General features: G+C 38.5%; 1 protein-coding gene across 2 annotated transcripts in view; it reads left to right on the forward strand.

Annotated features, from left to right (window-relative positions):
* arhgap10 (Rho GTPase activating protein 10) overlaps window positions 1-14,702 on the forward strand; it is an 88,169-nt gene that overhangs the window by 59,477 nt on the left and 13,990 nt on the right. For both annotated transcript variants that reach the window (XM_056271840.1, XM_056271839.1), the window contains exons 18-20: window positions 657-816; window positions 5,593-5,731; window positions 10,277-10,436. In XM_056271840.1, the coding sequence (XP_056127815.1) occupies window positions 657-816; window positions 5,593-5,731; window positions 10,277-10,436 (459 nt within the window). The remainder of the gene's footprint in view (window positions 1-656; window positions 817-5,592; window positions 5,732-10,276; window positions 10,437-14,702) is intronic.

Genomic DNA, 14,702 nt, shown 5'->3' on the forward strand with positions numbered 1-14,702 from the left:
ATATGCCTACATGAACAAAACTAAAAAGAGAAAATGCATCAGGTTCTGACAGCACTAGACACACGTTTTTCGTTGCGACTTGAGAAGGAATGATTTGTTTCTTATACAAAGGGTGGTAAGGATACACTTTCATATGATTTACAAATGGATCTACATGGAAAATATAATAAGTAAAGAAGTTTGGCTAAAACTTCTCCAACTGTGAGGCTAATTGCCAAAAGGGTGAAAATTATATTTGAGTCATTCAGGATGCAGTTAAAAACACACACACTTTGAATATCTCAAGTTTTTGACATGCTGCCAACCCTTTCCTCCCTAATGAAAGTCTTTTGGGTAATGGCTTTTACCCACCTCTCTCTTATTTTGTCATTTGTCTATAATTAACACAACCAGAGTAAATTCAGCAAGGATGCAAGGACACTGAAGATTGTGTCTCTAAGGAATCTTTGTAATAGGAGGTTAACTGCATCTAGTCTCACAATCAAAACCAATAATACAAATGCAAATAAATTCAATGTACTCGCTATCTCTCCTCAAAATAAACAATGTGCAGTGATGTCTATCTTTCCTGTTCTTTGAAGTCATTTGATCATAACTTGATAACGTGTGTGTGTGTGTGTGTGTGTGTGTGTGTGTCTGTGTGTGTGTGTGTGTAGTGTTGCAGCCAACAGCAAACAAAACCTGATGACAGTGGCAAACCTGGGTGTTGTGTTTGGCCCCACGCTCATGAGGCCGCAGGAAGAAACGGTTGCAGCCATTATGGACCTCAAGTTCCAGAACATTGTGGTGGAGATTCTCATAGAACAGCATGAAAAGGTAAGACTTCTCAAAACTAGTGAGGTGCCCAAAATGTTGTCTAGGTTTGCAGATCGCTAGGTTTAAAGACACAACTACACCTCAGAGAGCATCACATTACAGACAGCAGACAGCTAATGAAATATATTTATTTGAACAATGTTTGATTTCGAACTTTTCTATAAGGCATTGCCCATGCAGAGGTTGTTGTACTTCTCTTCACAGCCAGGAGGGGGAACCATGTGTTGTGACTGTACTCTGCTCAGTTAGCTTCTCGTTCTGATGGCTCAAATACAGTTGGACTACCATACTCATTTGACTAAAATACAGGTTAAAACACTGATTTAATCAGCTTTAGATGACAGTAATCTGGTTAATCCTAAAATGGGGTTTATTCTGAGGGACAAAGGGAGAAAGAGTGAGATTATTTCATAATCTCTGAATTATTTAGCCTTCATTTGAAACAGACTGATGAATTGCTTTCATACTATGCCCAATGGTTGTGACCAATGATCATATTTTAGTATTCAAAATAAACACTAGGATCTATTAATCACTTTTGCTGAATAAATGTCCACTGTTTCATATTATCTTTTGTAAACTGATCTTGAAATAAAAACAATTATATCATAATAATAATAATTAAGATTTCATTTGAATAATAAAATGTTGACAGAACAACAGGGGAATTTGTTTGCATTTATCATACACCATTTTTAAGAGACATGCATGCAGCCAAACAAGATGTTGTTAACATTATGATTGTTTTATTACCCATTACAACATTGTAATACTCACTTCAGTATGTGTGCTTGGCGTATGTAAAAGAATAATGCAAAAAATTGTCAATGTTCTTGTGTTCTGAAAAGCACCCTGAAGCAGCATCCAGAATTCCATAGATGGGCAGATTAATGTTTAATATACAGCATTTCTAGACAAAATGATATTGCGTATGACCTTGATTTTTGTTTTGAGGCAAGTTAAAATAGGTGGGCAAAGCGTTGAGATTCTGAAGGAATGACTCTGCAGAGCAGCAGACTGATTAGCTCCTCTCCAGACTGCTGATACCCCCAGATGCACTCAACAGACAGTGTTTTGCATTCAGGTCCATCTGTAGAGAGAGATAGAAAGAGTAGTTGGAAAAGTTGCGAGACAAAGAAGAGACGAGGGGGGAAAGTGTGTAGACAGGGCAAAGAGAGAGAGTAGGGTTAGAGGGTAACAAGAGAGAGACAGATCTGGAAGGAGAAAGACGAGGAAGAAAGTATGAGACCGGGAGAGAGAGGAATGGGCAAAGACTGAGATGGAAAAAGGGAGAGAGAGAGAGAGAGAGAGAGAGAGAGAGAGAGAGAGAGAGAGAGAGAGAGAGAGAGAGAGAGAGAGAGAGAGAGAGAGAGAGAGAGAGAGAGAGAGAGAGAGAGAGAGAGAGAGAGAGAGAGAGAGAGAGAGAGAGAGAGAGAGAGAGAGAGCAGGCTTTGCTGTCGTCTGCAGAATTTCACAACTGTATCAGATTTCTATCCCTTCTACCAGCTCCTTCGTTCCTTTGTTTATCCCTGTCGAGAGTTCCACACTTCTGTTAACCTCCGTCACTCACACTGCCCGTCTGGGGTTCAAATGTAAACACTGCGTGACTGTAATGAAGTCGACGCTATTATGAAAACTTGTTTCCTGTGTTGTCACTGAACGGCTGCCACTCGTTCAAATGCATGTCAGTTTCAGCTTCTCACAATAAACTGGGCAATGTGCCTGGGTTATCTTATTTAGGCTTAACTCTCATGAGAAGGTCTTTTGATGCCTGTTGCTGTTAATGAAGCTTGCAAACACCTCTTATATAGGAAAAGGTCACCTAAAACGTGAAGTTTGTTTATTTACTCGTTTTCATGTATTTTCAAAAACTTTTTGATTGTCCTTTTTCTGTAGAAGTGTTGAAAAATGTCCATGCTACTCTCTTCCAAGTAAATGGTGATAAAGGCCCAGACACACCAAACCAATATCAAAGAACTAGCACCGATGAAAGTCGACTGTGGTGTCGCCTCCTTCTGGACAAAAAAAGTTGTGCCTTAACACAACCCAAAGACTACAACCAACAAGCACTTACGTTTTGCGCCTGAGTGGAAATAACCAGCAGGTGACAGTAGTCTGTATTTATCATTAAACAAAGCAGTGGTTTCGTTGTTTGCTTGCTTTCATCACTTCGGTTTTTATACTCGTGGACTGGTTTAAGCTTAACAGCCAATGAGAACAGGCCCTGCCAGCGATTCAACATGCTTTCCGTGTGTTCTGAAGTCAAATGAACCAAAATTTCGGCAATTGAAAATATTCGGTTGAAGTGAAGAAAATAAAAGAATTTTCAGCAGAAACGGCTTTGAAGGACTGAAATCGTTGACCGAAAATATTGAGTTTAATTACGCTTCTCCAATGACTCGGGTGTTGTGTTTGGGCCCACACTCATGAGGCCGCAGGAGAAATGGTTGCGGCCATTACGGACCTCAAATTCCTGAACATTGTGGTGGAGATTCTCATAGAACAGCATGAAAAGGTGAGACTTCTCACTGGAGATGCGTGGCCAGGGGCGTCACTAGGATTTTCATTTTAGGGGGGCTAAGCCCCCAATATGATTTTTAAACAAATTATAAAAAAAGGTAACACTTTAGTTTAGGATCTAAAGATCACTATTAACCATTTTCATTACGATGCAAAGGCACGGTTTTATAATAACTGTGGTCCCAAATGTGAGGCAGGGCAAATAGGGGGGTTCGGGGTCTCCCCGAGAAAATTTTGATTTCTCTGATCTACATATGTGCATTTTAAGATGTTCTGAAGGCCAAAAAACTTGGATAGTGGGCAGCTGACAATTTTTCTCTCCTCATCAGCAGCATCACTTTTTTTCTCTTTGTTTTTCTCTTGCCCTGTCTCTTCCCCTCCTAAAGCTGAGCTTTGACTGATATAGGCTTTTCATTTTTGTCTGTCAGTGAAGAAAGTAAACATAGGGTCAACTGATAGGTTGATTTTGCCTATGAATCATTTTCTCAGACGCGTTTATTTACTGAAAGCTACTAAAGGTAATTAAGTTTATTAAATGCATTCACAATATGTAGGCTACACATTTATTATTGATCTTATGCCTAATACAGGGCCGTAGACAGGGCTTTATAATCACAGAGGTCCTAAATTTGAGATTGGTAGGGGGGTAAAATTTTTTATTTCTGATATGTGCATTTCAAGACGTTTGAAGACCAAAAAAAAGGATAAGAAATAGCTTTAAAACCATGTCAGTGGGCAGATTATTTGTCAATACCTGCTCTCTTCTCATCTCCATCACTCTTCCTTTTTTTCTCAGTCACTTCCTCCCTTTCTCTTCCCCTCCTAAAGCTGAGCTTTTTTAATTTACTAAAGGCTACAATTTGTATTATATTCTCAATATGTACACATTCATTATTAATCTTGTGCCTAACATGATAAAACTAATTTGTTAATGTTTCTTGTAAACTAATTATTACATTACATGAGTTACATGAGTGTATAGGCCTATTTTCAGTTCAAAATGGCGAAATTAGACAAAACTATATTAGTTTGCCTGATTATTTTTTGTCATTCGTTTAACATTTATGACCTAAAAAAAGTAAAATATGAAATGTTAAGTTTAGCTACTTACATCTTATCTCGCACTTGACCGTACGCGTCGAGTCCATAGACTGTAAAAAATGGTCGTGTCGCACTGTTAAAATTCGCGCTCAGCAGCGTCTGTGAACATAAAGCCCGCCTACTTTGATTTGATTGGTCGTCTCTGACATTGACGAGCAGTGACAGACCAATGAGGCTCAGATGAACACACAAATGAACACACACACCCTGTCCTCTGTTTCTGACGTGCTCTCTGCACGGCGCAGCTGTGGATTGAGAACGTGCTGAATCTGATTATAACAAGACTGAAGCGAACACGAATTTGTGTAGCCTACATTAATCTCACATTTTTAGGGGGGCTTGGCAGAAGTTTAGGGGGGCTGAAGCCCCCCTAAAAAGGGCCTAGTGACGCCCCTGTGCGTGGCCACTTCTCAAAACTAGTGAGCTGCCCAAAATGTTGTCTAGGTTGGCAGCTGGCTAGGTTTAAAGACACAACTACACCTCAGAGAGCATCACATACAGACAGCAAGTGAAATCTCACCGTGACCAAAAATGATGCTAGAGTAGCAATATGTAAAATTGGTTTGACTGTAAAATTGAGAGGCTTGTTGCCCAAAGAACTTTACTACAGCTGGTTTAATTTTCACCTGAGAACACGACATCCTGGACAGCATACATTTCAAATACCCGAATATCCAAATTTAGTTATTGAAGCTTTATTTTCAGTTTTGGTTTTCAAAAAAAAAAAAAAAAAAAATTCTCTTTGGTGCATCATTACTTTTGAGTGAGGAACAGAGTGAAATTAATTCTTTATTCACTGTTATTCTTCCTTGAAAGTCTTGCTTGACAGTCATAGTCACCATTCACTATATAAAAAAAAGCAGCTTGGACATTCTACTATAAATATATCATTTTGTGTTCCACGTGAGGAAGAAAGTCATACAGGTTTTGAAATGCATGAGTGTGGATTGACTATTCCTTTAAGATACAGGTCTCGAGCACATCTAGAATCTTTATTTGTTTCGTTTTTTTCTACCACACATTCGCACTTGCATACATAATCATTTTTATTCCTCTGTAGGCATCGGCTGTAAACAAACGGTTTACTTTGATTTTTACATGCACACAACATATTCAGTCTAGCCAGCAAATCCCAGTAACTTTTTGTTCTTTCAGATATTCGGGGATGCTCCGAGCAGCTCTCCAAGCTTAGCAACTACACCCCTCTCTGCGCCAACCAGACAGTCCAAGAGGCTCAGCCGCCAGAATCGCCCGCTGGCTGTGTACAACCCGCAGGTGCTGGATATTCAAACAGGTACGGGAGACTAATCGGGTTTAAGCACAGTGAGGTTAAGGGAAAAGCACAAGGAATTATAGCTGTCACATACATTTACTATTAAATAGATAATGACATAATATAGGGCCTTTATCAATGGAAAGAGAAAGATAAGCAGAACCACACAGACTCTCACAGATATTGCACCAGAAACACACAAAATATGTGCCTGGAGATATGATATATAATATATAAATTATTAAGATACTTTTTCTTTAATATTAAAGAGACTTTGCAGCAATTCATAGAGGTTAATGTTCATTTGGATAACCCTGGTGGTAAAATAACCTTTTTTTTTTTGCAGTGCTTTTGCAGTTGGTTTATTTCCATGTGGACATTGGCCGTTTGTCTTAGTGAGGGTTCATGACTATGTAAGACTACTGAGCAATCAGATGTGATGCTCTGCTGAAACATGCTGATTACCCATTGTCACTCTGGGCTACAGGATGTAGTTTGCCAGTCCATATTTAGGTGGATAACTGATGCTTTAGGGGCCCTGGACTTCGTAGAAATGTGTCTCCCAGTTCTCTATTTGGATTTGTTATGCCACCCAACAGAATTAATTTCAGACTGGGATCAGTGCAGGATTAGGCTATTACCTTTGTTTATTAGCATGCATACAGTATTATGACCATATTCTACATCCCTTAATCCTATCCAACACCTAAACTTAACTACCTTACTAACTATTAATAAGCAGTAATTAGCAGCTTATTGAGGCAAAAGTGGTAGTTAATAGTGAGAATTGGACCATAAACTAAAGTGTGACCGATGTTTCTTCCACACTACAGCTGTGCAGGTATACTGAAACTAGTATTGGCTCTTTTCACAAAGTAAATTAGCACATTGTCACAAGGCTTTCCAAAATGTGCTTGGTTTCGAAAACGCCACAGTTTTCAGAGTCAGATTAACCACACTTTTCCACACAAGATAGTAAACACTGGTTATTTGTTTAGTAGAGATCCCTGTGTGTTTTGGGATGTTACTTCAGAAAGGGAAGGTGGCCACTGCCAAAACACACTCACACACAAGGTGGAAAAACTATAAATGTGTGTATTAATCCTGGATTCATGAAAAGGCCAAACCATCATTATTAATCTCTACATAAGCATTTCCTCTACGCGTTTTAGTTTGTGTGGGATAGGGCTGTGCTATGGAGTCAATATAATGCCACATAGTTTTGCAAAAGAAAATAAAGTTTTGAGCAAAAAAAAAAGTTTTGATCACCAAAATAAAGAATTGCAAAGGGGGAAAAAAGTATTGAGAGAAAAAAAATAAGTTTTGCAAATAAAAATAAAGATTTGCAAATATTAAGTGCAAAAATCATCAATGACAGATGTAATCCTATTTTATCTCTGCAACATATTTTCCATACTCATACCTACTAAGTCATTTGCAACGCTCCTTTTATTCTGCATTTCAGTCAAGTGTGTGCTTACAATACCATTTTTCCTTTGCGCTTCACTTTTCTCTGCGTTTCTCTTCATTTGACGTAGAGGTGGGGTCAAGAAACCGCAAAGTCGCGTCATCGGCAGGAGTCTATTTTATTTTGCAATTCTTTATTTTTTTTTTTTGGCTAAACTTTATTTTTTTTTGCTCAATACTTTATTTTTGTTTTGCAAAAAAAATATATATATTTTGCAATACTGTATTCTTTTGCAAAACTATATGGCATTATATTGACTCCATACTGTGCCGGTAAACTTGACAACAGCATCAGTGGCTGAGTAGCACCGGCGGTGGTCCACCAAAGCACATTTTTTGTACATGAATGCTGTTTTACGTGAATATTATGACACGAGTGAAGCACAAAGCTTTGTTTACAAAATAAATAATAGGTTAGCAATTAAATGTTACATTGCAGCCATGCAAACATTTGGATTTGTGCCGAATGAGAGAGGTACGTCATGTGCGCCCATAAATTTAAGCTTTGTCGGCTTTGTATTATGTTTTGCGTTCTGGTCACCCGATTATCAGCGAATTTAACAACATTCGACATGGAATATCTTGTTTCTTTTCCCAAATCTTCACTCACGTCTTGCCCATTTTCGCAGGGGATTATAAACGTTTCTTCGCTTTTAATTTGTTCTGCAGTATTTTTTTTTACTTTACCACAGTAAAAATGCTAATATAATAGACCTGAAACCTTTCTGCTTGCACATTGTAAGGCACGTCAAGTGTATTTGTATAGCGCATTTCACACACGCTTGGGATTTTAGTTTTGCTTTCTCTGGCAGCACAAAATCAAACATAGCCCCAAATGTCTTGACACTGCAGAAGATACAATTCGCTCTTCAGACCTTTTTCAACAAGTTTCAGTTGCTTGGAACATCAGGAGAAAACATGAAGATATTAGAAAAGAGAATGACTGTCTCTTTCCTGCTTGTGTCCCATATCCCTCTCAAAGCAAAGAGCGGTAGGCTATATGACACATCTTTGTCGGGAAATATAAAACGAATGTTTTTTTAAATAATATGTAACTTTCTTATATTATTTAGGTTACCAATATTTACTGATATTTATTTTGTTTTACAATGTAATGTTTTACAGGCTGTAGTGTGGTGTTTCACTGACAGAAGTGCTAAAATAAACACGTGCGTCTGTGACAAAATGGAGGTTTAAGCTGCCACCCTTTTACCACTGTGGCGGTAAAAAACTGCCACCGTAACAGCCCTACTGTGGGATATGTAAAGCATAGGGTTAAAAGTGTGGCCTTCTGTGATCGCATGACCAGCTAAATACTATACTTAATATTATATATTATACTTATATTATTATATATACAATTTATATCGGATATATTTTTTTAAAAGAGAATAATACTTTTATTCAGCAAGGATGCATTAAAATGATCAAAAATCATAGTAAAGGCTTTTACATTGTTACAAAAATTTATATTTCTAATATGAGTTTTTTTACATCAAACATTTTTTAATTTTTTTCAGATTTTACAAAAATATTAAGCAACACAACTGTTTTCAACATTAATAATACTAAAAAAGTGATTCTTAAGCAGCAAATCACTATATTAGAATGATTTCTGAAGGATCATGTAACACTGAAGACTTTTCCACAACAGGAATAAATTACAATTTTAAAATATATTAAAATTAGAAAATAGTTATTTTAAATTGTATTCGTATTTCACAATATTACTGTTTTTACTGTATTTTTGCTCAAATAAATGCAAACTTAAAGAAAGCATCTGTGTCTGTCTTTAGGTTGTGATGCTGCATTCTTGCTGATACTGTAAGTGTCCACAACCCCTGTCTATTGTCAGTGAAATAAGCTGAAAATTGTACACTTTTAAAATGGTCGCACGGGGATGTGTCTGGCTTTCTGAACGATGACATTGGTCTTTACCAAGATCCCTGATTTTGAAAAAAAAAAAAAAAACTCTTGAGTTTATCAGTGTGTGTGTGTGGCACATTTCAGTTTAGATTCTGGGGTGCCACAATGTAATGTGGCTTTGAAAAGTGACTGTTTTTGAAGGATGGAGCAGTGCAAACTATATTAGACTCAACGGCAAAACCTGCAAACCATGAGAAAGGGTTGTTACTCATTTCACATGTGAAGGGGGCATTTATGTAGAAAACTACACGAAGGTCATTGCTTTTTATGCAAAAACAAAACAAAAAACATTACAAATGTACCTCATTTAAAAATTAAAAAAACTAGGATATTAGACAGAACAGGGACTTCTATGACTCTCTCTTTTTTTTAATGAATTTGGGGACTTTTGTGTAATTTCTTTTGTTATTAGAACACAATCGTTATCAGTTCCTATTACCTCTAACACTCAACAAACGTTTTTGCTTAAATTCATATGGCAACAGTCCCATTGTTTGGATATAAGAGTGTTAAAACCAATAATGACCTGTCAGGTTCAAAAATAAAACACGTCAATTAATGTCTGCAATGGCATAAAGATTGAGAAAGGCTGAGAAAAGAATCAGAATATCACCTCAAAATGTATTTTTAAAGAAACTGCTTTTTTTTTTTTTTTTTTTTTTTTTTGCTTTAAGCATATTTTACTAGTTAGATAATGATGTAATGTATTTCTTAGAATGTTCCCCCAACATTTCAATTAATCTACTACTAATCAAATTTTGATAGACACCAAAATATTAGAACTGGAATGGCACAGACATTGTGTTGGTTTATTTTTATTTATATTTTATTTTTTAAAGAAACTTGAGTCTTCAGTTTTCAGAGAGAGACTTACCAAACTCATTTTCATGGATTTAGTATTCAGATAAGGTATTCATTAACAGTCTCTCTCTCTCTCTCTCTCTCTCTCTCTCTCTCTCTCTCTCTCTCTCTCTCTCTCTCTCTCTCTCTCTCTCTCTCTCTCTCTCTCTCTCTCTCTCTCTCTCTCTCTCTCTCTCTCTCTCTCTCTCTCTCTCTCTCTCTCTATCTCTCTCTCTTAATATATGTCTTTGTCATTCTCATTTTTCTTTTTGTCTTTTATTGTCTATCGTTTCATTATTTTCTTCTTTGCCATTCTCTCCCTTGCTCTGACAGTCTCTCCTTCCTTTGAGAGTCCAGCCCTGGGTAATGATGAGACATCAGTGGTCAGTGATGAGTCGGTCTCCTCCCAGTCCTCGAACGCCTCTGGAACGCCCCCCGAGAAATCCAAGAATCATCATGCCACCATTAGCACATCCATGCTAGAGAGCACCGGGTATGTAGCAAAGATTCGTCTTTCCAAAAGCTTTGTCATAATAAGCATTGCTTATGTGTTGAATGTATAAAAAGGTATATAATGTGATTTAAGAGTCATGAGTTAACATTATAAAATAAAGTATTAAGAATTAAAACTTTAACTTAAAATTAAATCTTACGTTCAGAATAACCTCTCTTTTCCTCTAATAATTTTATATTAGAAACAAATGTCAAATTCTACCTCTGTGCTGCTTTTGCAGTGTAAAGTCAGAACAACAGATTGTACTTTTAAAGTTACAAATGTTCAAATAAAGTTTCACTAACTATAAGTATCTTTGCAACTACGCCAACAGTCATTAGAGTATTAGTAGACTGTCTGCTTAATATCTGCTAACACTTTATTGTGACGGTCCTCCAACAGACACTCTACTGACTATCAGTAACTTTGCAAGTACTTGTCGACTTATTCTACTTACTTTAACCCTGATCTAAGTCTACCAATACTCCCAGTAGTTGCAAATTAACGAGTTAGTTGCTATTAAGTTACAAGTGAGTTACTATTAGTTAGTAGAATGTCTAAAGTGGACTATCAAAACAACGTGTAACCTAAAGTAAACCTTATATAATCATGTTATTGTAATCTCAGTGCATGTTAGTGCTAAGCTGTTTAACAGTCTACTGCAAGTCAGAAGCAGGGCTATTATTGTTACCTAAAATAAAAGTTTGTTTTGCTACATTGTTACTACTAAAACATTTTTGTTAATTGAAATAAAGTTAAAATATATTCGATGAAAAACTTAAAATAAACCAATTAGAAATGTTGCCTTAGCAACTAACTGAAATAAGTTAAAACTGCTAACTGACTAGCTGAACGTAAACCAAAACTGAAATAAAAATAATTGAAACCTGTAATGTCAGAAAAAATAAAATAAAACTAATAAAAATGACAAAAGCTAATTACTAAAAATTTAGCTAAAATTAAAATGAAAACTATTAAACTATAAATATACCGTATTTTCCGCACTATACGGCGCACCGGATTATAAGGCGCACCTTCAATGAATGACCTATTTTAGAACATTTTTCATATATAGGGCGCACCGGATTATAAGGCGCATAAGATACTGCAGTCAAACGTTTGACTGGGTTTGCGTTATGCATCCACTAGATGTCAACAAATGTCAACAAAACAGTCAGATAAAGTCAAACCTTATTAAGCGTTCTGACAACTCCGTTCACTCCCATGGTAACGTTGTTCAAACGTCAAAGGAAAACTCCGGTCAATTTTAACATTGAGCTCATTTTTTGTAAATTTGGAGTGCTGTTAGTACAGATAACAACGACAAAAACCGGTGTTGCCTACACGTGTTATCCTCTTTTTAAAATTTGCACCCTGTTGACTTAAACGGGACAAGTTTTAAACCTGCTTTTAGCCTCTATAACAACCTTAATGTGTCATTACAAGTGCACAGCCATGTGAGTGAACACGGTGAATCTGACTGCACATACCCGTATTTTCTTCCTGTTTTCGGTCGAAGTCCACAGTAGGCGATTGTCGAGTGCGCGCGCGCGATCATTGGTAACTAAGCAACAGTGGAGACTCAGACTGTCAGCTGTCAGCCGATGACGGTGCTGTGTGATGTTCTGAGAATATCAGCTCAAATGGATAGTTCATCCAAATCAGATGTTGAACCACTGATCTATATAGAATGACTGGATAGCTCATGACGTCATAAACAGTGAAGCCACCGCGCCGCCATATTGTGATTCCCTAGTGAGCTCACGCGTTCTATTGAATCAATAGGAAATTGTATGATTTGACTGAGAAAACATTGCATAACGAGACACCGTCTTTAAATCTAAAGTCTCCCTGAACAGTCTTACCACGCAAACATCCTAAGCATTTAAATGGGTATTTGTTTAAAGTCGGAAATTATTCCTGCTTACTAAAAATGAAGTATATGTGAATTGTGAACTTAAAATGTAGCTCTTTCTGATTGTGTTTTACAGATAGATCAGTAGTCTGTTCAAGTATTTGATTAGTTAGCAAGAACATGTCCAGGAAATGCATAATACAAATTGTATGGGTTAATGTACACCTGTTTCACCTCTTATTTACCCCTTATTTACACTGCACACGTCTGCGGCGCGTTTACAGCTGCGACACGGCTACCGGAGCTGATCGCGCCCACAAATCGGCAAATCACGTGGAAATGCTCCCGGTGTGAGTTGACACCGCGTGAAGGTAGGAATAAAACATTGTCGGAGCCATAATGCGCCGCAGATGTGTGCAGTGTAAATAAGGGGTTTACACATAGGCCTACTCCGTTTGCAGTGCATATTTTTTACCATACCCATGTCAACAGGTTGGAGCTTTCACTGCACGCGGATGCCCGTCCTGTGCGGTGCGTGCAGAGATCGTTTGTGCTGCAGGCGCTGAATTAAAGTGACAGCGCATGGTTCGTGGTCAAACTGAACACGGATTGACATGAAAATATTAAATATATGCATTTAATTAAATTTATAAGAAGTAATGCATTGAATAATACGTTTATTGGGTCTAAACTTGAATACGTCTGTGAAAGAATGCATAGTAGTCTATACATTTTTTTTAAACAACACGGAAATAGCGACAATTGTGCATATACATTACTATATATGGGCTTAAAGTACAACCTGTGAGCAGTTTTTCAAGATTCTTCTGTAAAACTTCGTTTTACACTTGTTGATGCGCAGCGGGTCATCTTAAAAGTGCCGTCGGAGCTTCCTATCCAGACTGATCTCATGAAATGGCGTATGTATGACACGCCAATTCGTATTTCCATTTTTGGCGTGCTATCAACACGCATAATCGCTTTTCAGCGTGTTTATCAACGCCTTTGACTTAACGTTATATTACTGTATTATGTATAGATATATGACCTACCCCAACCCCGTCCCTAAACCTACCCGTCACTGGGGTTAATACCATTTATGAGTGTTCTCCTACCATCCTAGGAAAAGAAATATCGCTCCACAGATGTAGATATAGATTTTGCTTCGTTTCGCTCTGACATTTAACGGCGTACACATACACGCGGAATCACTCGGACGTTTAATGGCGAAGACATACACGCAATTCACGAGTTCACACTTACATCAATTAAACAGAGTAAAGATTATGCGTATTTGGCGTGCTGTCCGGGGGGAGGGCTCCGAGCTCGGAATTTTGCCCGAACCCAGAGTACTCCCCCCGTTGTTGTAAGAGTATTAGGACTATAAGTGAGGAGATGGGGTGGTGGAGGGATGCTGTTAAACTGTCAATGAACGGAGGTAAGTTTGCTGTATATATACACAGCGCTTAACTCGTTGATTAAGCACCACTCGTGTCTAATTAGGTTTGATTATCTGAATGTGCTCCACGTGTGTTTAATTAGGTTTAATTATCTGAACGTGCTCCTCCCGAACTTTGTTAATAAAACATCATTTCACGAGTTCACACTTACATCAATTAAACAGAGTAAAGATTATGCGTATTTGGCGTGCTGTCCGGGGGGAGGGCTCCGAGCTCGGAATTTTGCCCGAACCCAGAGTACTCCCCCAAAAGGCAAAAAGAGCAAAGGACAGCCGCCAGACTAAAGACCCCCCAAAACGCAGAGAATTTGGCGGGCTGGCGTTTTGAGAATAAGCCTGGTTGCTTGACCAGGAGGGCCTGCTGGCTCACGAACGGGGAGCAGTCGTAATTTGGAACAACAGTTGGGAGGGCTCGCACCGTTTCTCGACGGGAGCAGCTCACAGCGTCAGACAGGCGAGCTCTACCGGCCGATGAACAGCGTGATTTATGCCGCCTGACCAGGAGGGCCCGTGTTGCCTCTGGCGGGAGCAGCTCACTGCGCTGGGCGGACGGGCGCTACTGGTTGACAAGATTTGGGAATGCCCAACCAGGAGGGCCCATGTAGCTTCCGACGGGAGCAGCTCACAGCGTCGGGCTGATGGGCCCTACCGGCTGACGGTGGAGTGGCGCGTTTTTTTGGAAGCCCGGACTGGAGATTTCTTGCTGTCCGCTGGGAAATCGATACCTGTTGGATGGGAAAGAGAAAACATAGATGCATGCAAAGTCCGCTGGGAGACCAATGCTCGCTGGACAGAAAAAGAGAAAACATAGATGCATGCAAAGTCCGCTGGGAGACCAATGCTCGCTGGACAGAAAAAGAGAAAACAGATGCATGCAAAGTCCGCTGGGAGACCAATGCTCGCTGGACAGAAAAAAAGGGGAAACATAGATGCTTGCAATGTCCGCTGGGAG

Source organism: Rhinichthys klamathensis, unplaced genomic scaffold (assembly GCF_029890125.1).
Source record: "Rhinichthys klamathensis goyatoka isolate OS25496 unplaced genomic scaffold, OSU_Roscu_1.1 h1tg000325l_1, whole genome shotgun sequence".
NCBI classification, from domain to species: Eukaryota; Metazoa; Chordata; class Actinopteri; order Cypriniformes; family Leuciscidae; genus Rhinichthys; species Rhinichthys klamathensis.